The 24,202-nt window shown below is 45.1% G+C and overlaps 1 protein-coding gene across 2 annotated transcripts in view; it reads right to left on the reverse strand.

Moving 5' to 3' along the window:
* Positions 1-19,345, reverse strand: part of ACOT9 (acyl-CoA thioesterase 9) — a 39,716-nt gene extending 20,371 nt beyond the window's left edge. Inside the window, exons 1-5 of one of the 2 annotated variants that reach the window (XM_070067192.2) lie at positions 19,131-19,345; positions 12,858-13,158; positions 9,324-9,369; positions 5,978-6,148; positions 5,687-5,724 (exon numbers count right to left, since the gene is read on the reverse strand). In XM_070067192.2, coding sequence (XP_069923293.1) covers positions 5,687-5,724; positions 5,978-6,132 — 193 coding nt within the window. In that variant the 5' untranslated portion in view covers positions 6,133-6,148; positions 9,324-9,369; positions 12,858-13,158; positions 19,131-19,345. The remainder of the gene's footprint in view (positions 1-5,686; positions 5,725-5,977; positions 6,149-9,323; positions 9,370-12,857; positions 13,159-19,130) is intronic. The other variant, XM_070067191.2, reaches the window with a different exon arrangement.
* Between the last annotated feature and the right edge of the window lie 4,857 nt (positions 19,346-24,202).

Here is a 24,202-nt window from a genome sequence, read left to right on the forward strand (position 1 = left end):
CTCATGACTAGAGCCTAGGGAGATTACTGACACCATAAACAAGAGTGTCAATTTGTTAAGCCAACAACAGGAGTCACTGTGTACTTATTTCTCATGTGGGATCTGTCCTTAATGTGTTGTCCAATGTGAAGTAATGCTATAACTAGTACTGAAACAGTATTTTACACTTTGTGTTTCTGTGTGGGTGCAAACTGATGAAATCTTTACTTAATATATACTGAATCGATCTTCTGTATATAAAGAGAATCGAAAATGAACCTTGATGTGAATGGAATGGGAGAGGGAGCAGGAGATAGGAGGGGTGTGAGTGGGAGGGAAGTTATGGCGAGGGGGGGAGCCATTGTAATCCATAAACTGTACTTTGGAAATTTATATTTACTAAATAAAAAAATAAATTAAAAAAAAGACTAAAAAAAAAGTTTATCTACATTCAAATATTACGAGTAAACCAGGAAAAACACAAGTGCAAATCAGTATTACATAAAATTTCTTAACACAAAAGCGAAAAGGATATAAACTTCAAAATACATTGAGAATAAAGACAAAGAATATTCAACATATGAATAATAGTCCTTGTAGAAGAAAATTAAAAGGGAAATGTATAAGTATTAAACACTATACTTAAAAAAAGTATTCTTGAAAGAAAAATTGATGTCAGTGTCCAAAGAGCACAACTGAGAATATTTACTCCAAAATCCCAATGCTGAAAAAAATTTTAATAAAATTATTTAACCCTAAATGAAAAAGCAGAAGGCTTTATTCATCCAGACAAAAATCAAAAACAAACCCATGACTTTAAAAGCAAAAGAAAATCATAACACTTGTTTGTAACAGCATTGCCTTCTGCTGCAAGAAAGCATTGTAGCATATTTAAGATAATAAAGGAAAAAAAGTGAGCAAAAGATTTTACATCTAGCAAAATTTACAGTTCAATATAAGGCAAGAACTATTACTGAATGTAAAAAATGAAGAACTTGGCCAGCGCCACGGCTCAATAGGCTAATCCTCCGCCTTCAGCGCCGGCACCCCGGGTTCTAGTCCCAGTTGGGGCACCAGATTCTGTCCTGGTTGCTCCTCTTCCAGTCCAGCTCTCTGCTGTGGCCCAGGAAGGCAGTGGAGGATGGCCCAAGTGCTTGGGCCCTGCACCCGCATGGGAGACCAGGAGGAAGCAACTGCCTCCTGGCTTCGGATCAGCGTGGTGTGCCGGCCCCAGCAGCCATTGGAGGGTGAACCAACGGAAAAGGAAGACCTTTCTCTCTGTCTCTCTCACTGTCCACTCTGCCTGTCAAAAAAAAAAAAAAAAAAAAGAAGAAGAAGAAGAAGAAGAACTGTTGTTTTCAAAAGCCTTTCTAAGGACTCTTCAAAACAACAAACTTTAGAAAACCAGGAAGACTAGACAGATAAATGGATTGGTGGTGACCATCAAAACTAAGGCTGAGGGTTAAAAAAAAAAAAAGTACAGATATGATGCAACCATCAAAAATGGGAAGAGAATGGTGAATACACAGGCAAAAGTTTTTAAACTATTTTAGTAGCATTGGCAAAGTTTGTATTAGTTTTGTTATTCTCAAGATGTGGAATAAATGTAGAATTAAAAAATAAATGTCATCTGGTTTCCAGCAAGAAAAAAATAAATAAAAGTGTATCTACAGGGACTGGCACCATGGTGCAGTAGGTTAATCCTCTGCCTGTGGCACCGGTATCCCATATGGGCACTGGTTCTAGTCCCGGCTGCCCCTCTTCCAGTCCAGCTCTGTGCCGTGGCCTGGGAATGCAGTAGAGGATGGCCCAAGTGCTTGGGCCCCTGCACCCATGTGGGAGACCTGGAAGAGGCTTCTGGCTCCAGACTCCGGATCGGCGCAGCTCTGGCCAATGCAGCCATTTGGGGAGTGAGCCACAAGAAGGAAGACCTTTCTGTTTCTCCCTCTCATTGTATGTAACTCTCTCTCTCAAATAAATAAATAAAATCATTTTTTTTTAAAAGTGTATCTAAATGGGAAGTAGGATACACAGCAGACTCATAGAATGGCAGATGTCCTAAATAGCACTCTGGCCTCAGAATCAGCCCTTAAGGCATTCGGATCTGGCTGAAGAGCCCTTGAGAGTATTTTAGGCATGGAAAGCCAAGACACTCTGGAAAAAAAAAAAAAAAGAAGACCTAAATGAAAGATCTCCGCGAGTGAGATCCCAGTGGAAAGAACGGGGCCATCAAAGGAGGAGGTACCTTTCTCTGAAGGGAGGAGAGAACTTCCACTTTGACTATGACCCTGTCGGAATAAGATTGAAGTCGGCGAACTCAAAAGGCTTCCATAGCCTTGGCAACTCATGACTAGAGCCTAGGGAGATTACTGACGCCATAAACAAGAGTGTCAATTTGTTAAGTCAACAACAAGAGTCACTGTGTACTTACTCCTCATGTGGGATCTGTCCTTAATGTGTTGTCCAATGTGAAGTAATGCTATAACTAGTACTGAAACAGTATTTTACACTCTGTGTTTCTGTGTGGGTGCAAACTGTTGAAATCTTTACTTAATATATACTGAATCGATCTTCTGTATATAAAGATAATTGAAAATGAACCTTGATGTGAATGGAATGGGAGAGGGAGCGGGAGATGGGAGGGGTGCGAGTGGGAGGGAAGTTATGGGGGGAGCCATTGTAATCCATAAACTGTACTTTGGAAATTTATATTTAATAAATAAAAGTTTAAAAAAAGTGTATCTACAAATCACGCTGGATCTATTAAAAACTACTTTTAGGGCCAACGCCACAGCTCAATAGGCTAATCCTCCACCTAGCAGTGCCGGCACACTGGGTTCTAGTCCCGGTCGGGGCGCCGGATTCTGTCCCAGTTGCCCCCCTTCCAGGCCAGCTCTCTGCTATGGCCAGGGAGTACAGTGGAGGATGGCCCAAGTGCTTGGGCCCTACACCCCATGGGAGACCAGGAGAAGCACCTGGCTCCTGCCTTCGGATCAGTGCAGTGCGCCGGATGCGGCAGCCATTGGAGGGTGAACCAACGGCAAAGGAAGACCTTTTTCTCTGTCTCTCTCTCACTGTCCACTCTGCCTGTCAAAAAATGAAAAATACTGCTTTTAAAAAAGCTAGGGGCTGGAGCTATGGTTTAGTGGGTGAAGCCGCCACCTGTAGTGCTGGCATCCCATATGGGCACCGGTTCTAATCCCAGCTGCTCCACTTCTGATCCAACTCTTCTATGGCCTGGGAAGGCAGTGGAAGATGGCCCAAGTGCTTGGGCCCCTGCACCCGCGTGGGAGACCTGGAAGAAGCTCCTGGCTCCTGGTTTCAGATCGGCGCAGCTCCAGCCATTGTGGCCATCTGGGGAGTGAACCAGCAGATGGAAGACCTCTCTCTCTGCCTCTAACTCTCCTTTTCTATTTGTGTAACTCTGACTTTCAAATAAATAAATCTTCAAAAAAAAAACTAAAAAGAAAAAGAAAAGAAATTTAATGTTAAAAGGTCAAAAAAAAAATCAGTCCGGCACGCATCACCTTCATCAAGTAATCAAAGTTTACATCATCGATAATGGGACAAATCAAAATCATGCCACCACTTGATAGTGGTGCAATAATAATCCTATCCTTGATAGTATGCAATAAGACAAAAAGCATGGTTCTGGCTTGTTGGTATGCTTGTTTCTTTTGGATGTTGGGGACTGAGTTGCAGATGCTACCCCAAGACCAAGAGCTGACGTATGCCCTGCTCTCTTCCACTTGCTCCTCTTTTCCATTCCCAAAGTTAAAAACAAGAGAAAGAACAAAGCATCCCTCCTAGACATTCTTGTCAAACATGTATATCCTGGAGCTAATCATGAGGAAGCATCAGACAAGCCCAAGTAAGGGACAATCCACAAGAGTGGGCCTGGGGGCTGGGACTGTGGCATAGTGGGTAAGGCCACCACCTGCAGTGCTGGCATCCCATATGGGCACCGGTTCAAGTCCTAGCTGCTCCACTTCCGATCCAGCTCTCTGCTATGGCCTGGGAAAGCAGTAGAAGATGGCCCAAGTCCTTGGGCCCCTGCACCCACGTGGGAGAAGCTCCTGGCTCCTGGCTTCAGATCGGCTCAGTTCTGCCCATTGTGGCCATCTGGGGAGTGAACCAGTGGATGGAAGACCTCTCTCTCATCTGCCTCTGCCTCTCCATAAATCTTTCAAATAAATCTTAAAAAGAAAAAAAGAGTGGGCCTGGAACTTTCCTAAGCTCATGAAAGTCAAGGGAAGATTCATAAAGTAACACTGACATGACAACTAAATGCAACAAGTGATTTAGAACTGGATCTTTCTGCCATAAACGTCTATTAGCACAAGCTCAAGGGGATCTGAGGATTAGACAGTATAATGTATCGGTGTGAATTTCCCATTTTGATGGTTGTATTATAGTTATATGGAATAATGTCCTTGCTTGTGGGAAATTCACATTAAGATACTGGGGACCTGGCATTGTGGTATAACAGGTTAAGCAACTGCCTGCGACGCCGTACTCTGGCCCCTGACAACCACGTGCAAGACTCAGATGGAGTTCCAGGCTCCTGGCTTCAGAATCGCACAGCCCGAGCTGTTGTGGTCGTTTAGAGAGTGAACCAGCAGATTGAAGAGAGATTCATATTCATTCTCTGTCTCCCTCTCTCCCTCTGTCACTCTACGTTTCACATAAATAAAATCTTTTTTAAAAAGATATTTGGGAGTCATATGGTATTGTGTCAGCAGTTTATTCTCAGGTAATTCAGGGAAGAACAATTCTTTATAATATATTTTCAACTTATCTTCAAGATTATTTTCTTTTTTCTTTATTTGACAGGTAGAGTTACAGACAGTGAGAGAGAGAGACAGAGAGAAAGGTCTTCCATCCGTTGGTTCACTCCCTAAATGGCTGCTACGGCCAGCACTGTGCCAAACCAAAGCCAGGAGCCAGGTGCTTCCTCCTGGTCTCCCACACGGGTGCAGGCGCCCAAGCACTTGGGCCATCCTCCACTGCCTTCCCGGGCCACAGCAGAGAGCTGGACTGGAATAGGAGCAACCGGGACTAGAACCCAGCATCCATATGGGATGCCAGTGCCGCAGGTGGAGGATTAACCAAGTGAGCCATAGTGCCGGTCCCCAAGATTATTTTCTAAACATTATTAGAAAGCACGTACATTCAGATTATAACGCCATTAAAAACTGGAATCTACATTCATGAGAAATAAATTAGGACAATTCGAAGGTAGTAACACCCTTCTTCTAAGCTTTTAGAATAACTTCATCTGTACAGGGTAGGAATGAAATGGTCAGGGCCTGCACTGTGGCGCACTAGGTTAATCCTCCGCCTGTGGCGCTGGCATCCCATGTGGGCGCCAGCACCGGTCCTGGCTGCTCCACTTCCAATCCAGCTCTCTGCTGTGGCCTGGGAAAGCAGAAGATGGCCCAAGTGCTTGGGACCCTGCACCTGTGTGGGAGACCCAGAGGAAGCTCCTGGCTTTGGATTGCCTCAGCTCCAGCTGTTGCAGCCATTTGGGGAATGAACCAGAGGATGGAAGACCTCTCTCTGCCCTCTGCCCTCTGCCCTCTACCTCTCAAATAAATAAAATCTTAACAACAACAACAACAACAAAAAAAAAACAATGAAAAGGTCTTTTCATCACAGGAGCCAATACATACTGTATCTATTAGAAATACTAAAATACTATCAGTACCTCCTAAGCTGTCAAGGTCCTCAAGAATCCTGCCAAATCTGTGAAAGAGAGCACAAACTATTAGTTAAATCCAAGTCATGACGATTTTCTTTTAAAAATAAACACATGCTGAGGCACTGAAAATGTTCTATAATTGATTGCAGTGACGGCTGCATGTCTCTCTGAACACAGTAAACACCAGAAAGTTGTATATCTTAAACAGGCAAATTCTACAGTGTGTGAATTGCATCCTAAAAGTTGATTTAAAAATAAAAACTAAACACAAATAATACAAAACTAGTGCCACGTTACCTTACAGTGTTTTGAACAGTCAAGTATTTCTCTCGTAATTCAGGCTCGCTGCCCAAAGGCAAGAGAACTTCGATGTAGCTGTCCTTCATCCTCCTGGGCTGCAGGCCCTTCTGCGAGTCCGCCAGACAGCTGTGGAGGAGCTTTCTCTCCTCCATCGCTTTCACGTGGTCCCTGACACAAAGAACGCGAGCTTCAGACACACAGGAACGGTGCCCCCCCCAACTCGGGGACACCGTGAAAGGCGCAAAGAAAGGTCTGGACCGACTTCATCTCCTCTTCCCTCCTCCCTACCCAGCCGCCACTTGGTGAAACGGAACATTCCTGGTGACATTTCTTAGGCTTGTAGATAAGAATGGACTTAAAGTGATAGACTCGAATGAACCATCTATTTGCCCTCATCAAAAAGTTTACTCAGCGCCGTGGCGTTAGTAGGTTAAGCCTCCACCTGCAGTGCCAGCATCCCACATGGACACCGGTTCAAGTCCCAGCTGCTCCACTTGGATCCAGCTCCCTGCTGATGGCTTGGGAAAGCAGCGGAGGAGGGTCCAAGTGCTTGAGCCCCTGCACCCATGTGGGAGACGCAAAGAAGCTCCTGGCTCCTGGCTTTGGATTGGCCCAGCTCTGGCCATTGCAGCCATTTGGAGAATGAACTAGTGGATGGAAGACCTGTCTCTCCCTCTCTAATTCTGCCTGTTAAATAAATGAATTAATTTTAAAAAGTTTACTCAAAGAATAGCATAAGTGAAACCAAATTTGAAATACAGAGATGGATACATGGTATACACAAGAGATAAAGAACAGCAAGGCCACTCAACTCCACAGTCTTGTTTCTCATCTGGACTATTCTCAGAGTCCCTCTGCCTTCTCTGGGCTTCTCTCTGCCTTCAGTTGCAGGAAAGACAGAGGAGGAAAAATGAACTCTAGCTGAAGGAAGTATGGGAGGCAGAACAAAAGCCCAAGAGGAAGCGAACATGGAAAGAGGATGGGGCCAGCAATGCAGCTCAGCAGACTAAGCTGCCACCCGCAGAGCCGGCACATCACATGGGCTCTGCTTTGAGTCCCAACTGTTCCACTTCCGATCCAGCTCCCTGTTAATGCGCCTAGGAAAGCAGTGGAAGATCTGCACCCACGTGGGAGACCCACAGGAAGCTACTGGCTTTGGATTAGCCCAGCTCCAACCACTGGGTCCATCTTGTGAGTGAACCAGCAAATAGAAGATCTCTCTCCTCTGTCTCTCCCTCTCTTGCTGTAACTCTTTCAAATAAATAAATATTTAAAAAGAAAAGAGAAGACAAGAAGGGGAAAAAGAAGAGAGGATTAAGGTATAAGAGAGACAAAGGGACAAGGAATAAATTGTTGACATCATTCATTAAAATGTCTTTCTCACCTTAATCTTATTACATATTACTGACAGAAATGGTTAGCCGAAAAATATATAGGAGACAGTTACGAGTAAAATGGTACCAGGAATGAGGAATGTGAAACGTGGAATCTTCTCAAGAAAAACACCTTCTTTAAGTCAAGCTCACAACAAATCTCTGTAAGTCAAGCTCACACAAACAAGTTTGGGGGTGGGTGGGCAGTAACTGTCAACTATTCTAGGTTAAAGGAGACCACAAAATCAAAACCATCAGATGTACCATGCAATCCTTCATTGGATTTTAACTATTTTTTTTTAGCTTTGTGGTTTTTTTTAATGAGCATTTAAGATTTAATTTATTTATTTGAAAAGCAGAGTTATAGGTAGAGAGAGGGAGACAGAGAAAGAGGTCTTCCACGCTGGTTCACTCCCTAAAATGGCTGCAATGGCTTGAGCTGGGTCAATCTGAAGCCAGGAGCCAGGAGCTTCATCCGGGCCTCCCACACGGGTGCAGGGGCCCAAGGACTTGGGCCATCCTCCACTGCTTTCCCAGGCCATAGCAGAGAGCTGGATCGGAAGTGGAGCAGCCTGGTCTCAAACCAGTGCCCATATGCGATGCTGGCATCACAGGCGGAGGCTTTACCCACTATGCCACAGCACCGGCCCCCATTAATGATTTTTAAAAAACCCTAAAGGACATTTTGGGAATGGTTGAGGAAATCTGAATATAGATGAGCATTACATTTACTATTAGGGAATTACTGTCAATTGTGTTACATAAGACAATGTCTTATTTGTTGGAGATAATGAAAGCTGATTATGTTATGTAAGAGAACGTATTTACTTATTGGAGATGCATGCTTCAGTCAATGTCATCTTATCTATAATTTCCCTAGAAATGGTTTCGCTAATGTATGCATGTTGGCAAAATTTGGCAAAATGTTAACAATTAAATCCAGGTGGTGAGTACATAAGTATTCTTTCAAGTTTTCAGTAAGTTTTTCCATATAAATAACTTAAAAGGACCAGTGTCGTGACCCAGTGTACCAAGCTCCTGTCAGTGACACTGGCATCCCATATCAGAGCGCTGGTTCGAATCCTAGTTGCTCTGCTTCTGATCCAGCTCCCTGCCATGTACCTGGGGAAACAACAGAAGATGCCCCAACTACTTGGGCCCTTGTACCCTGTGGGAGACTCAGATGGCCCCTGGTTTCAGCCTGCCCCACCCCTTGCTATTGCAGGCATCTGGGGAGTGAATTAGCAAACAGAAGATTTCTCTCTCTCTCTCTCTCTTGCTCGCTCTCTCTCTGCATATATGTGTGTGTGTCTTTCTCTAACACTGTCTTTCAAACACATAAATCTTTTACAAATTATTTTCCATATTTTAAAAAAAGGACTTAAAAATAAGTCATTAATTTCCGTACCAACAATAGAAAAATTTATGTCATGATCATTTGTGCTTTTGTTTTCATTCATTTTAGCCTCAAAATTCTAGGCACAAAGAAGGATATGATCTCACTTTACAGTAGGGAAATACTGAGAGACAGTGAAAGGTAACATAGGACACCTGGTTAATTGTGAATGGACAAGAAACAATAGAGGGGTCAAGTTGTAAAAATAGAAAAACCAGGAGACTTGGATTCCAATCCCAATCCCTGACACCAAATAGTTTAATCTGAGAGTTTGTTTCATCATGTGTAAAAAAAAAAAAAAAAAGGAATAGGAACAGATGCCATAAGCATGTCACCGATTTCTTTATGAGGTTCAGTGAGGTAATGCATCTGGATGTCCCTGGATAAGCACACAGTATCTGTAAGTCCCACTGTTTTCTAATAATGATACAACTGCTGAGTACATTACAATACTGATCTTTTCCTCCAAAGAACTTAATCCATCTTCAAACACAGGGCTCCCCGTCAACTGAATCTAAACACAGCCTAACATAAAACACCTTGGGGAAGAAAGAACAAACACCAGCATACATACCTCCAGTTTGTGGATACTCCTACAATCTCCCGCAACTTATCTCGAACTGAAACAAAAATAAAAGGTTACTCCATCAAACAGAGAACTATGAAGGCACTTCAAAAAGTTCACGGACACAAAATTTAAAATATGAACTTTGGTGCCAAAATTTTTTTGAAATCTATGTATCACTTCCTCAGAATATACATTTTTTACATACTATGAAAAAACTTTTTGCATCAAAAAAAATTTTGGCACCAATAGAAATGCATAAATTCCATTTTTCCATGAACTTTTAAAGTATCTTCGTATGAGACCTGGATTGTGGCAATGAGCTCAAGAACTGTGAAAAGTGATTCATGCACTCAAAAGATCTTAAGACCCAAGATTCTCCATTTAATGCCACAATAAATGGCTCAGGGAAGGGATCAGCCTCTACTCTTGAAAACCTGAAACAACTACACTACCAGCCTAGTGCAGAAAAGAACACCTCTGTGCCAGTCACTGGGGGTTATGTAAACAAAAAAAAAAGGAACTTCAATTATTCACCCACTGGGGCTTTATCAGTGGCAGTAGAAGAAGCCCTTTATGATGCAGAAATTACAAACAGGATCCCTCCTACCTTAATTTTTTTCTTCTCACAGGAAGTAGATCAAATTACTTGGTATAGAAACTAATATTCATTTCCAAACCTGAGTCTGATTTCTTATATATTTATAACTATCCTCCTTGTTAGAAAAGTTTAAGGCAGAAAAATGAAGCAAAGACTTAGCTCAAGAAAAGAATGCTATATAATTTTAATTAATGCCCATTGCCCAAAAGTACAAGAATGAATTAGCTTAAAATAAAACTCAAGCACTTAAAAGTCGATACTAATTACCATACACACCATGATTCACATGTATAGATGAACATGCTATATGAATAGAAGGAAAATCAATTAGATAATAGTAATTCGAAACTAAAAAACCAAATCTATAGTACCTCAAATGTGTTTAATTCATGTGTTTCTACTATCATTTCAAAATAGATATTCCAGTTATAGGAAATATAGTCATCCTTGGTCTTTCAATAGCTAACTGATCAGGGCTGGTGCTGTGGAGTAGCAGGAAAAGCCATCGCCTGCAGCTCTGGCATTCCATTTGAGTGCTGGTTTAAGTCCCAGCTGTTCCACTTCCAATCCAGCTCTCTGCTAATGCACCTGGGAAAGCAGCTGAAGATGGCCCAAATGCTTGGGCCTCTGTACCCATGTGAGAGACCTGAAGAAGCTCCTCGCTGCTGGCTTCAGCCTGGCCCAATCCTGGCCGTAGTGGCCATCTTGGGAGTAAACCACCATAGTGAAGATCTCTGTCTCTCCTTCTCACTGTGACACTTTCAAACAAATAGATCTTTAAAAAAAACTGATCCAAAAACCAAATAGAGTTAGACTAACAAGCATTTTATATGGCTACATAATAAATCTGCACACACAATAAATTTGGTGCATACTCTAACTACAAATAAATCACAAAAAGTTACAAAATTGACCCATTAGTAAATTTATATCATTTCTGATCTTTTTTCCTCATGAGTTTAAAGATTTTGGGGGCTGGCATTGTGGCCACCACCTGCAATGCTGGCACACCACATTAGCACCAGTTCAAGTCCTGGCTGCTCCATTTTTTTTAAGGTTTATTTATTTATTTGAAAGTCAGAGTTAAAGAGAAGGAGAGGCAGAGGGGCCTGTACTGTGGCATAGCGGGTAAAGCTGCTGCCTGCAGTGCTGGCATCCCATATGAGCACTGGTTCGAGTCCCGCCTGCTACACTTCTGATCCGGCTCTCTGCTATGGCCTGAAAAAGCAGTAGAAGATGGCCCAAGTTCTTGGGCCCCCGCACTCTCGTAGGAAGATCTGGAGCAAAGCTCCTGGCTTCGGAGCGGCATAGCTGCAGCCATCGCAGCCAACTGGGGAGTGAACCAGCGGATGGAAGACCTCTCTCTCTCTCTGCCTCTCCTTCTGTGTAACTCTGACTTTCAAATAAATAAATAAATCTTAAATAAAAAAAGAGGAGAGGCAGAGAGAGAGAGGTCTTCTATTCACTGATTCACTCCCCAATTGGCCACAATAGCCAGAGCTGCACTGATCCAAAGCCAGGAGCTTTTTCTGGGTCTCCCACATGGGTGCAGGGGCCCAAGGACTTGGGCCATCTTCTACTGCTTTTCCAGGCCACAGCAGAGAGCTGGATCTGAAGTGGTGCAGCCAGGACTCAAACCGGCGCCCATAAGGGACGCCAGCACTACAGGTGGCTTTATCCGGTACACCACAGCACCAGACCCAGCTGCTCCACTTCTGATCCAGCTCTCTGGTAATGTGCCTGGGAAAGCAACAGACCAGATGGTGTTCCTGACTTCAGCCTGACCCTGGCCCAGCCCCAGTTATTGTGGCCATTTGCAGAGTGAACCAGCAGATGGAAGACAGCTATCTCTCTCTCTCCCCATTTCCCTCTCCCTATATAAATTTTTTGAAAGGCAGAGTTATTTTAAAAATTTATTTGTTGAAATTATGAGCAACAGACTTCATTAAATAAAAGAACGGAAAAAAAGTACCCTAAACAGTACACCAATTACTGGTGCTCCGTGACATAAAAAATGATTATTACCAGTTTGGTCATTATACAGAGAGTGGCAGGTGCCTTCCAAGAAGGAATTTTTTTTTTTTTTGACAGGCAGAGTGGACAGTGAGAGAGAGAGACAGAGAGAAAGGTCTTCCTTTGCCGTTGGTTCACCCTCCAATGGCCGCTGCGGCCGGCGCACCGCACTGATCCAATGGCAGGAGCAATGAGCCAGGTGCTTTTCCTGGTCTCCCATGGGGTGCAGGGCCCAAGCACCTGGGCCATCCTCCACTGCACTCCCTGGCCACAGCAGAGGGCTGGCCTGGAAGAGGGGCAACCGGGACAGAATCCGGCGCCCCGACCGGGACTAGAACCCGGTGTGCCGGCGCCGCTAGGCGGAGGATTAGCCTAGTGAGCCGCAGCGCCGGCCCCAAGAAGGAATTTTAAACTTCATTTACATATACATGAGTAAATACACATACCCATATATTAATTTGGATCCTTGAAAGGTCACTCTTTTAATTATAGTTAATACTCCCATATTAATAAAAGCAATCCACAGTTTGCATATATCAATATCAGTAACTGAAATGAACTCCAATTAAGCATGGATAGAGTCCCTCTAAGAAAACTATGGACTAGGAGCATTTGGCTGGTACGACCAACAGGCCCATCACCAGAGATCTCTTTCTGCCATCCCTTCAGCACCCACACACAGGAAGTAGAAACCACGTAAAAGAGCTTAGTCCCCAAGGCTCCAAGGACCAGGAGCTCAAATTCTGAATGTGATTTCTACTCAAAGTGATTATGCAGCTACCCTGGTCATTTTATAAATGAGATGTTTATACAACTTCCAGCTTTCATATGTTTGCTTCTTCAGCTTACACTATCATTCTATAACACATCTCCCAAAAATTACAACAGTTTGTCACCACGTGGACATAAGAGAGAAAACCCATGCTTGCCTTCACGAATGTGGAAGATTCCCTGCTTCCTGGGGTCCTGAGAGCCTTGAGTCAGCCCTCTGCCAGGAGGAAGCAGCCCCTTGCTCAAGGCGCCAAGCCTATAAAACAAGATGAAACACACTTAGAAGAGGTTCCAGAGCGTCTTCCTTGACAGCTCCGAAGACGCCGCCTCCTCCCAGAGCATGTGGTTACACCACAGTGTCAGGCTTCGCAAGTGTACGTATGTCTGCATACGAGGTTAGTCCACAGTCTTCTCTCCAACTCAACATTTCTTGCCAGCAGAGACCGATTAAGTAATTATCTACAAAGTAAATGAAAGATGGCAAACAGGTTTAATGGATTGATTCTTGCTCTATTTTACCAGCTACGGAAGCCCTGAATCGATTTGGTAAACAACTAAGCAAATTAATTATGAACATTTATTTTGTTCTTGATTATCACACCGTATTTCCTGAATAAACAAGATAAGTGCAATTATAACTGATTCAACTTTGAACATTGAACTAGCCATTCCCAGACTCAAAGAATTTATTGGACTTAAGTAGAAATTTCCAAGATCTCCAACAGAATAAAACAGAAGTTATTTATCCAAATCTAACTGATTCTCCCACAATAAATTGTTTACATTGATTTGTGTTCACTATTGTTTAACTGTTGGCTCCCAAAAACACATTATCATATCGCTGTAACACACATGTATATCGGATTAAAGACTGACTGGTGAGGCACAGCTGAAGAAGGCAAGGCATTGAAGGTCACCAACCACACATGCTGCCTGCCACTCCTCCTAGCTCCAATCTCTCATCAATTCTCACTACTTAATACAGGGATAAGTTATGATTAACCAAAAATTTAAAAAGGAAAAGTGTATTTTTAATTTTCTTTAGGGCTCCAACTATCATATAAAAATTTCTCCTGAATAAAAGCATTCAGGCAAAAATATTTTGAAATCTACATGTAGGGGCCAGCGCTGTGGTATATGGTATATGGGTGCTTGTTCAAGTCCTGGCTGCTCCACTTCAATCCAAGTCCCTGCTAATGCGCCTGGGAAAACAGTGGAAGATAACCCAAGCCCCTGCACTCATGTGGGAGACCAGAAAAAGCTACTGGGTTCGGCCTGACCCTGCCCTGGCCATTGCAGCCTATGGGGAGTAAACCAGCAGATGGAAGATTTCTTTCTCCTTCTTATCTCTGCCTTTCAAATAAATAAATGAATCTTTTAAAAAAATGTAGTCTTGACAGCACATGTGTGCTGCTACAACAAATCCTTGACTTTCATCAAGTCAACTAGTCTAGTAGCAAAGAACAGAAATAGGAGCGTGCATTTCCTGGTCAAGTCTAGATAGAACCCAATTCCTTTAATTGCCCCCCCCAACACACACACACACGTGCACATGTAAGTTGCTCTTTTCACATTCTCAGGCTACCTCCCTTATGGGGAAGGCCTTCAAAAAGTTCAAGAAAATGCATATTATGAAAAATTATGCATGGATTTCAAAGTCTCTGTACCAAAATAAATTATAATTCCACGTTTCCATGAACTTTTTGAGGTTACCCTTTTATATACAGTCATTTGTGGCATGATGTTTTGGTCCATGAAAGACTGCATATACACTTGTCACCAAGACGGCGCCAAAGGCGAAGAAGGAAGCTCCTGCCCCTCCTCAAGTCGAAGCCAAAGCGAAGGCCTTGAAGGCCAAGAAGGCAACGCTGAAAGGCGTCCACAGCCACAAGAAAAAGCAGCTCCGCACATCGCCCATGTTCCAGCAGCCCAAGACACTGCGCCTCCGACGGCAGCCCAAATACCCTCGGAAGAGCGCCCCCAGGAGCAACAAGCTTGACCACTATGCCATCAGCAAGTTCCCCGGACCACTGAGTCGGCCATGAAGACAGAAGACAACAACACGCTGGTGTTCATTGTGGATGTCAAGGCCAACAAGCACCAGATCAGACAAGCTGTGAAGAAACTCTATGACACTGATGTGGCCAAAGTCAACACCTGATCAGCCCTGACCGAGAGAAGAAGGCGTGTGTGTGCTGGCTCCTGACTACGATGCTCTGGACGCTGCCAACAAAATTGGGATCATCTGAACGGAGTCCAGCTGGCTCATTCTAAATATGTTTTTCACCATAAAAAAAAGACTGCATACACAATGGTATCCCCATAATATTATACTGGAGCTAAAATTTTCCTATCACCCAGTGAAGGAATAAATGAAAAAGAGGCAAAAGGAAAGATAAATGCATAAGAACCCCCAAGAAAATTCAGTGAAATGGTACAGAAGTTCCAGCAGACCTCAATCAGCTCCTTAAAGGGTTTTAGAACATGGACCCCAACACAGAAAGGTTTTCATTAACAAAGAATGTTCATAGTGCATTATCTGTTTATAAGCAAATCCACGATGAAAAAAAAGAAACAAACCATGCAAATCACCAGGTATTTCTGAAAAGAATGACACTTTCTCAAGTGGGGACTCAGGTCCCTGGGGAGGTGTCCAGAAGCTAGCGTTGCTATCACAGGTGATACCCGTTCCAGGCCTGTTCCTGCCCCCAAGGCCTTCCAGTGGGACAAGACGTGCAAGTGCAAGACCCTGCTGAAGATGATCCTGACTCTGTGTAGCCCTAGGCTAGCGTGTGTGTGTTCATTTTTTTTAAATATTAAACATTTAACATTTTTCTTTTAAAAACGTTAATTTATTTTCATCTACTTGAAAGGCAGAGCAAAACAAATGTCCACAACAACCAGGGGTGAGCCAGGGCGAAGCCAGGAGCCTGGAACTCTATCCGGGTTTCCAATATGGGTGGCAGAGGGCCAAGCCCTTGAACCACTATCTGCTCCCTCCAGGGATGCATTAGCAGGAAGGTGGGTCAGAAGCAGAGTAGCCAGAACTCAAACAAGCATTGTGATATGGGATGCAGCCATCCCAAGAGTCTGCTTAACCCAGCGTGCCACAATACTCAGTCCTTAGTTTTTAACAGAAAAGTCAAAGTAACGATTAAATTTTTTTTTATTTTTTTAAGGTTGATTTATTTGAAAATCAGAGTTACAGAGAGAGGAGAGGCGGGGTGGGGGTGTCTTCCATCGGCTGGTTCACTCCCCAGCTGGCTGCAATGGCTGGAGCTGCACTGATCTGAAGCCAGGAGCTTCCTCTGGGTCTCCCACGCAGGTGCAGGGGCCCAAACACTTGGGCCATCTTCCACTCCTTTCCCAGGCCATAGCAGAGAGCTGGATCAGAAGTGGAGCAGCCAGGTCTTGAGCAGGCCCCCATATGGGATGCCGGCACTTCAGACCAGGCGTTAACCCACTGTGCCACAGCGCCGACCCCACATATCAAGTATTTTCAAAACAGAAGTCTACAGGGGCCAGTGCTGTGAGTCAGTGGGGTAAGTCACCGCCTGCAATACCAGCATTCCAAATGGGCACCAGGTCAAGTCCCTGCTGCTATGCACATGGGAAAGCAGCAACAGATGGCTAAGTACTTGGGCCCCTGCCATGTGGGAAACCAAGATGGAGTTCCAGGCTCCTGGCTTCGGCTTGGCCCAGCCCCAGTCACTGTAATCATTTTGGAGAGTAAATCAACAGACAGAAGATCAATCTCTCTCAGTAACTCCGAATTTCAAATAAATAAATGAAATCTTTTGTTTTTTATTAAAAGCACAGAGTAATATATAAAGAAAATATTCTGTACAGTTGTATAATGTATTTGTGTTTTAAGCTAAGTATTTATAGTTCAAAAGTCTACAAAATTTACAAGTTTATAAAGTAAAAAAAGTTATAGTTGGAGGCCGGCGCTGTGATGTAGTGGGTATAGCTGTGTCTGCAATGCCAGCATCCTATATGGACGCCAGTTCAAGTCCTAGCTGCTCCATTTCTAGTCGAACTCCTTGCTAATGGCCTGAGAAAAGCAGTGGAAGATGGCCAAGAGCTTGGAGACCTGAAGGAAGCTCCTGGCTTCAGCCTGGTCCAGCCCTGACTATAGTAGCCATCTGCGGAGTTAACCAGTGGATGGATGATCTTTGTCTCTGTCTCTCTCTCTCTTTCAAATAAATAACCTTTGTAAAAAAAAAAAAAGTTACAGTCAGCTAAGGTTTATTACTGAAGAAATAAAAAATGTTTTGAAATTAGTGTAACCTAAGCGCATCGTTAACATCCTTGGCCTTCCCCTTCACTTGCCACCGACTAACTGCCCAGAGCAGCTTCTAGTCCTGCAAGCTCCACTCATGGTAAGCACCCTGTACAGGTGCACCGTTTTTTTAATCTTTATAGTTTGTTCTACTGTACCTTTTCTGTGTTTAGATAAATCCCATTGCATCCCAGCTGCCTGTAGTATTCAGCATAGTAGCATGCTGTACAGACTTGTAACCTAGGGGCAAACATACCATGTGGCCTAGGTGCATGGTAGGTTTGTTTAGATCTCTGTTTATATCACAAAGAAATCACCTAACTGTCCATTTCTCAAAACATATGCTCATCCTTGAGTGCTGCGTGATTGCAGATGGAGCACCTGGGTGAAGAGACGGGAGAATGGTTTCATCAACACCTCAGTACCTGGGGGTTAGCGGCGTATCCCCTTACAGCTCTCAGGGGTCTCACATCAAAACTTCTAGGTCTTTAGAAGAACCGTTAAGCGGCCTTGGGGACACTCAGCCCCCAGGACCCCATGACTGAACGTTTCCATTAACAAGAGACCTAGGAGCCCAACCTCTTCATGGTCTGCTTGCAGATTCACACAAGTCACGTGGAGGTATGAAAAGAAATGTCTCGGCTTCATCTTGAGTCCCAATATGAAAAAGTTTTCATGACAGTAACAGGCAGTGCCACTCATATGCCCCACCCCCCCACCCCACCCCCCACCCCCGTCTAAGGCAATACCTCAATTTTCAATTTAGAGACTAAATGAACTCAGGTGCCTCTTGTGAGTCTGGGAAAAAAAAGCTGTGAAGGTTGCCCACTCATCAACCTAATCCTTACACAGTGTCTGTATTCATGTGTGAACTTTCACTAGACACTGCCACAGCACGTTTCAGGTTCCATGGACTCGTGAGCAAAGCACTCAGGGCTCTCAGGGTTTAGTGCAAAGGAGAGCCTCCAAACTGAGGGAGGTCAGTTCCTCCCAGATTTCAGAATCAGACCATGGAGGCTGTGGGAGGCCTTTCACAATACAGCCAATGCAAACTAAAGTCGACTGAGCTCCTTCTTGCAATGACTTTCAGCCTGTCTTCGAATAATGTAGCAAAGCTTTGTTCTTTTAAAGTGCTGTCTGTAAGCAAGAGAAAGGGAAATTCAGAGAACCCTTTCAACAGATAGCAAGGACTCTAGGAACCGTGGGGGAGAGAAAGATACACAGAAATAGAAATATAGACACAGATAGAATGTGGAGGGAGAGCGCAGAGAGACCCAAGGGCAAGAGAACTGGCGGGATCAATGTGGATCGGAACTCTGCGCTACACCGAGGGTAGGGGGTTAGAGGCAAGGAAGGCCCACTGGCAGTAGATGCCTCCAGAAACTGGAACAGGTGTAGCACCCTGAGACCCAGCCAAGAAGAACGAACTTGGAAAGGCAGAAGTGCGGGGAGGGGCATGCGTGGAGGACAGCGACACAGCTCTGGAGTCTAAAGCCATCAGTCCTTAATTGTGCCAGCTGGGAAGATTACAGACCAAGTGGTCCAATTAAAACACCACCACCCCCTTTACAAAGGCCTTGCTACTCATTAAAGGAAAAGTTTCAAATTAGCACCAGAAACCTAGTCACACAGACCCTAAAGGCCCTGACAACCAAAACATACCCTGCAATCTCTACCCAAGTTACAACACATTGAGGTTAGATTCCAAGTGGGTCAAGTGCTAAACCCTAAAAGTGTTCTCTGAAGAAAGGCAAAGACGGGAGCGGTCTGGTGGGACTGCAAATACGAGCTTTCTGCCCAGGCGCTACCCCACAATCGTCTCCAACCACGTCGCCGATGAGCAAAGAGAAAGGAATTTCAGGGAACACCCAGCTTCCTCCCCTAAAAGTGAGGCTTTACTCTGCAGATCAAACCCGGGGCTAGACGTCTCTAAGGTGGAGTGGGGTGCCCCGCCCTAAGCCGACAGACCAGTGTCAGGGCGGGTTCGCAGTGGGCGGGCGCCCTTTACCCCGAAAACTCAAATGCCCACGGCGTGAGTTCAGCGCGCCCCTGCCCGCTTCTTCCGCCTCAGCCCGCTCCCAGCAGAGACGGAGGACGTAACCGCCCTTGGACAGCGTCCTACGAGGTCCTCCCACGCCCTGCTACCTACCGCAATGCCGCCCGCCTCATCGCGCCAAGCCGCGGTGCCAACTGCTGGAGAACGCGCCCCACGCGCCGGTCAACAAAGGGTAAGTGGAGCGATAAAGATGCACGCCAGCGAACGCGAACACGAGATGGAACCTCGCTCCCCACGACCACGCCCTTACGGGAGGGCGGGGCCACGCTGCACGGGGGCGGAGCCGCTCTTCCTGAGATGGGAGGGGTGGGTTGTCCGGTGGGCGGGGCTTCCCCTCCTGGGGCGGGGCCACGCTGAGAGCGGGCGGGGCCACGCTGAGAGCGGGCGGGGCCACGCTGAGAGCGGGCGGGGCCACGGAGGAGTCGCGATTCCGGGGGCGGGGCCGCTCTTGAGGGTGAACGAGTTGTCAGGAGGGAGGGGCTGCTCCTCCGGGGCGGGGCCACTCTGAGCCTGGCAGTCCCTGGCCGTTCATTGGCTGGAACCTGAGTCCGCCTCTGCGCAGTTTCCCCGCTCAATCAGCTGCGTAGGGCCTATTGCCCACCCTAGAACCGGCCTATCTCCGCCGTTGTAGAGTAAATGACCCACGCAGAACCAGCAGGGCGTGATTTGGAAGCTAGGCGCGAGTCAGCCCTGTACATTTTGTCTCCGTTATTCTTAATCCCTGTGGCTCAGCTCCCAGTCTGGTTCTTGCCCTTAGTTGCACGTTGGAATCTCCTGGGCAGCTTTCCAAAATACTGCTGCCAAGGCCCCCCTCCGGAAATTCTGATTTAATTAGTCATGGGTGCAGTTGTCGGAAAGTGCCCAAGGTGATGCTAGTGTAAGCAAACGTTGCGAACCACTGACCTAATGAGAAAAAACTTCCTCTTCTGTTGTCGGCCTGCCCCCTGCTGGACATCTTGGCTGACCCAGAGAGCCTCAAGGCCAGAGTAGATGATTTCATTTGGAGACCTGATTCTCTGAGCGGTTTGCATTGAGCCAGGCACAATTACAGAGAATGCAAAAGAAAACCAAGACAAAAATCCCTTCCCTTGGATGACGAGGGGCTTACTCTATAGTGAAGGAAAACAAATCAGCAATTTCAAAAGTGGTGAAGAGACTTAAAGAGAGAACAAAACTAGTTACTAGAATGAAAAGGTGGTCTTCTGAGACTACAAGGGGACTTAAGTTCCTGGAAAATAAAATTTAAAGATATGTTTATTTTGGTGCAAAAAAATTTTGAAATCCATACATACTTTTTTCATAATATACATTTTCCATGAACTTCGTAAAGACTCCTCAAATATAACAGCCTTTTTTTTTTTTTACAGGCAGAATTAGTGAGAGAGAGAGTCAGAGAGTTATAGACAGTGAGAAAGGTCTTCCTTCCGTTGGTTCACCCCCTATATGGCCGCCATGGCCAGCGCTGCAACAATCCAAAGGCAGGAGCCAGGTGCTTCCTCCTGGTCTCCCATGCGGTGCAGGGCCCAAGGACCTGGGCCATCCTCCACTGCCCTCCCGGGCCACAGCAGAGAGCTGGACTGGAAGAGGAGCAACCGGGACTAGAACCCGGGGTGCTGGCGCCACAGGCGGAGGATTAGCCAAGTGAGCCACGCCATATAGCCATGCTATGTGCGTTTCCCAAATACCTCCCCCAATGACTTAGAATTTGCTGATGTGAATTAAGTTAATTAAGCTAGCTAGTTAACACGTGTAACTCATGCGTTACAAACACGTGTAACTCATGAGTTACAAATGGAATATGGTCTCTGTGTTTTTCCTCTCTACCTAACTTTCCCAAATGGTATCAGTTCCATATCCAGAGGCCTCCCCCTTTGGCCTGCAGGGATCTCTTCTTCATTTTTATTCATATTGTCTGCACCTTTTCAGTAATTGCTTTGTTGTATTTTGTGTCAGCTATACTTCTTTATACTCTGCAACACCTAATACACCGTGCAATAAATATTGTATTGAATTATGCTATTTTGATTCTTGTTTTTATTTGAACTTTTGTTGAAGCAATAGGAAACTAGGAGAAAAAAGGTTCAGATTACACATATGGCACAATGGGGACAGCTTATCATTTTTGTGCAATCAAGTCACCTTCCAGTTATACCCAGACACATTCTCATCAGTATATAAACAACATTGATTTTGAACGGAACATCTACAACCAAGGAATCAATGCCATGAAGATACCTTCTCTCCATCGCTGATCTTCATTTTCCTGTGCATAGTGGCTTCCTTGCTTTTTCTATGTAATGGCTTTCTTCACATGGTACAACCATATCTATATGCCTAGACATTGATCCAAATTTCTGCATCTCAAGCACAAAAGGTCCTGAGAAGAGATTCATTGGCCTGGTTTGGATCAGGTACACATCTCCAGGCTACTCAGCTGTGGCAGCACAGCAAGGTCATATTGACTTACCAGGAACTTCCTCTTACAGACTTATGGCCAGGTGCTGGGTTAGACCCTGTTAACATAGGTATTTCCATAAGTGATCATACAAATGGCTATAAAGGAATACTGCAGGCTGGGCATCCATCAGTCTAATTATCTCAATTGGCAGCATGCATAAAGTTCTTAAAACAGTTTAGCAACCTTGATTTTTCTGTTTGTCTTGTTGTTGTAAAGCACCTATGCTATACCACATTTTGGATAGCAGGGATGGAAGGTGAAGTGTTCACAGAATGAAATCAGGAAACATGCGACAATTGTACAGTGGTGAGAAAAACTGTCTTTTAGTCACAGATTCTCAAGCCCACCTTTTTGTTTCCCATTGTAAATATTTCACTAGTTCTACTTTGACATGGTCTCAGCATAACAGAGATCGAATGTATAACTAAAATAAAATGCACCTAGTCTTGCACTGACAGATACATAAGATACTACCAATGTTATTACTACACATAGAACAATAAAATCAAATCAAAAACAAAAAATCTAGTAACCATCTTTCCCTGGGCTGCTGAACCATAAGTACTTTCAGATATCTGATTTAGGTAGAAAATGTTCTCGGAAAACTCATCAACTTTCAAACAGATTCATGCTATGATTTCATGAGGATAGAAAAACCTGTTTTTAAAAGTTAAGGCCGGCGCCGCGGCTCACTAGGCTAATCCTCCGCCTTGCGGCGCCGGCACACCGGGTTCTAGTCCCGGTCGGGGCGCCGGATTCTGTCCCGGTTGCCCCTCTTCCAGGCCAGCTCTCTGCTGTGGCCAGGGAGTGCAGTGGAGGATGGCCCAGGTGCTTGGGCCCTGCACCCCATGGGAGACCAGGAAAAGCACCTGGCTCCTGGCTCCTGCCATCGGATCAGCGCGGTGCGCCGGCCGCAGCGCGCTGGCCGCGGCGGCCATTGGAGGGTGAACCAACGGCAAAGGAAGACCTTTCTCTCTGTCTCTCTCTCTCACTACTGTCCACTCTGCCTGTCAAAAAAAAAAAAAAGTTAACTTACTGGGGACCAATGCTGTGGCACAGCAGGTTAAAGCCTCATCCTGCAGGGCCAGCATCCCATATGGGTGCCAGTTCGAGTCCCAGCTGCTCCATTTCCAATCCAGCTCTCTGCTATGGCCTTGGAAAGCCATGGAGGATGGTCAAGTCCTTGGGACTGTGCATCCACATGGGAAACCTGGAAGAAGCTCCTAGCTCCTGGCTTCAGATCGGCTCAGCTCCAGCTGTTGTGGCCATTTGGAAAGTGAATCAGTGGATGGATGATCTCTGTGTGTGTGTGTGTGTGTGTGTGTGTCTACCTCTCTGTAACTCTGTCTTTCAAATAAATAAAATAAATCTTTAAAAAATTAACTTGTTTCCTGAATCACATACATTATACAAAAAGATCCAGAATGAATTTGGGAGGAAACAATGGGGAAAAAAATTTGTTCCTGGAATATTAAACAAAATAATGGAAAAACTAGTAAGCTGTTACATGAAAGTCCTTAGTATTAACCCACTTGCTCCAACAGAAGCAAAATCCAGCCTAGGCAATTTAGAAACACTCGATTCTTATCATTTCCTCTACCGTTGCCCAGCTTGACTTTCAAGCTTGGCATCATGAAGTAGCAGGTAAAGCCACCGCCTGCAGCACCAGCATCCCATGTGGGTGCCAGTTCGAGTCCCAGCTGCTCCATTTCCAGTCCAGCTCTCTGCCATGGCTTGGGAAAGCAGTAGAAGATGGCCCAAGTGCTTGGGCCCCTGCACCCACATGGGAGACCTGGAAGAAGCTCCTGGCTTCTGACTTCAGATCAGCTCAGCTCCAGCCGTTGCAGCCATCTGGGGAGTGAATCAGCAGAAGGAAGATTCTCTCTCTCTCTGGCTCTGCCTCTCTGTAATTCTGACTTTAAATAAATAAATCTGTAAAAGAGAAAACATGCTTTATTTTTCATTCTAACAATTTACTACTGCTTAAAATGACAAAAACACAAAAATAAAACAAAATAAAGTGGCAAACATTTAAAATATGTAATATCTTGGGATCAGAGGGCCTCTTTAGCCTGACACATCTGCATTTCAGAGTGTCTATTTCAAGAAAGATGTTCTGGGGCCTGTGCTGTGGCACAGCGGGTTAAAGCCCCAGGCTAACGTGCCGGCATCCCATATGAGTGCCAGTTCAACTCCTAGCTGCTCCTCTTCTGATCCAGCTCTCTGCTGTGGCCTGAGAAAGCAGTAGAAGATGCCCCAAGTCCTTGGGCCCCTGCACCCACATAGGAGACCGGAAGAAGCTCCTGGCTCCTGACTTCAGATTGGCTCAGCTCTGGCCATTTCGGCCAGTTGGGGAGTGAACCAGTGGATGGAAGACCTCTCTCTCTCTCTCTCTCTCTCTCTCTGTATCTCTGCCTCTCTCTTTCGTTTATATATATATATATAATTTATTTGACAGGCAGAGTTAGACAGTGAGAGAGACAGACAGAGAGAAAGGTCTTCCTTCCATTGGTTCACCCCCTAAATGGCTGCTACAGCCAGAGCTACACTGATCCGAAGCCAGGAACCAGGTGCTTCCTCCTGGTCTCCCATGTGGGTGCAGGGCCCAAGCACTTGGACCATCCTCCACTGCCTTCCTAGGCCACAGCAGAGAGCTGGACTGGAAGAGGAGCAGCCAGGACTAGAACCTGGCGCCCACTTGGGATGC

The sequence above is a fragment of the Oryctolagus cuniculus genome, chromosome X, assembly GCF_051225735.1.
Source record: "Oryctolagus cuniculus isolate XC-2025 breed Fujian yellow rabbit chromosome X, ASM5122573v1, whole genome shotgun sequence".
Lineage (NCBI taxonomy): Eukaryota > Metazoa > Chordata > Mammalia > Lagomorpha > Leporidae > Oryctolagus > Oryctolagus cuniculus.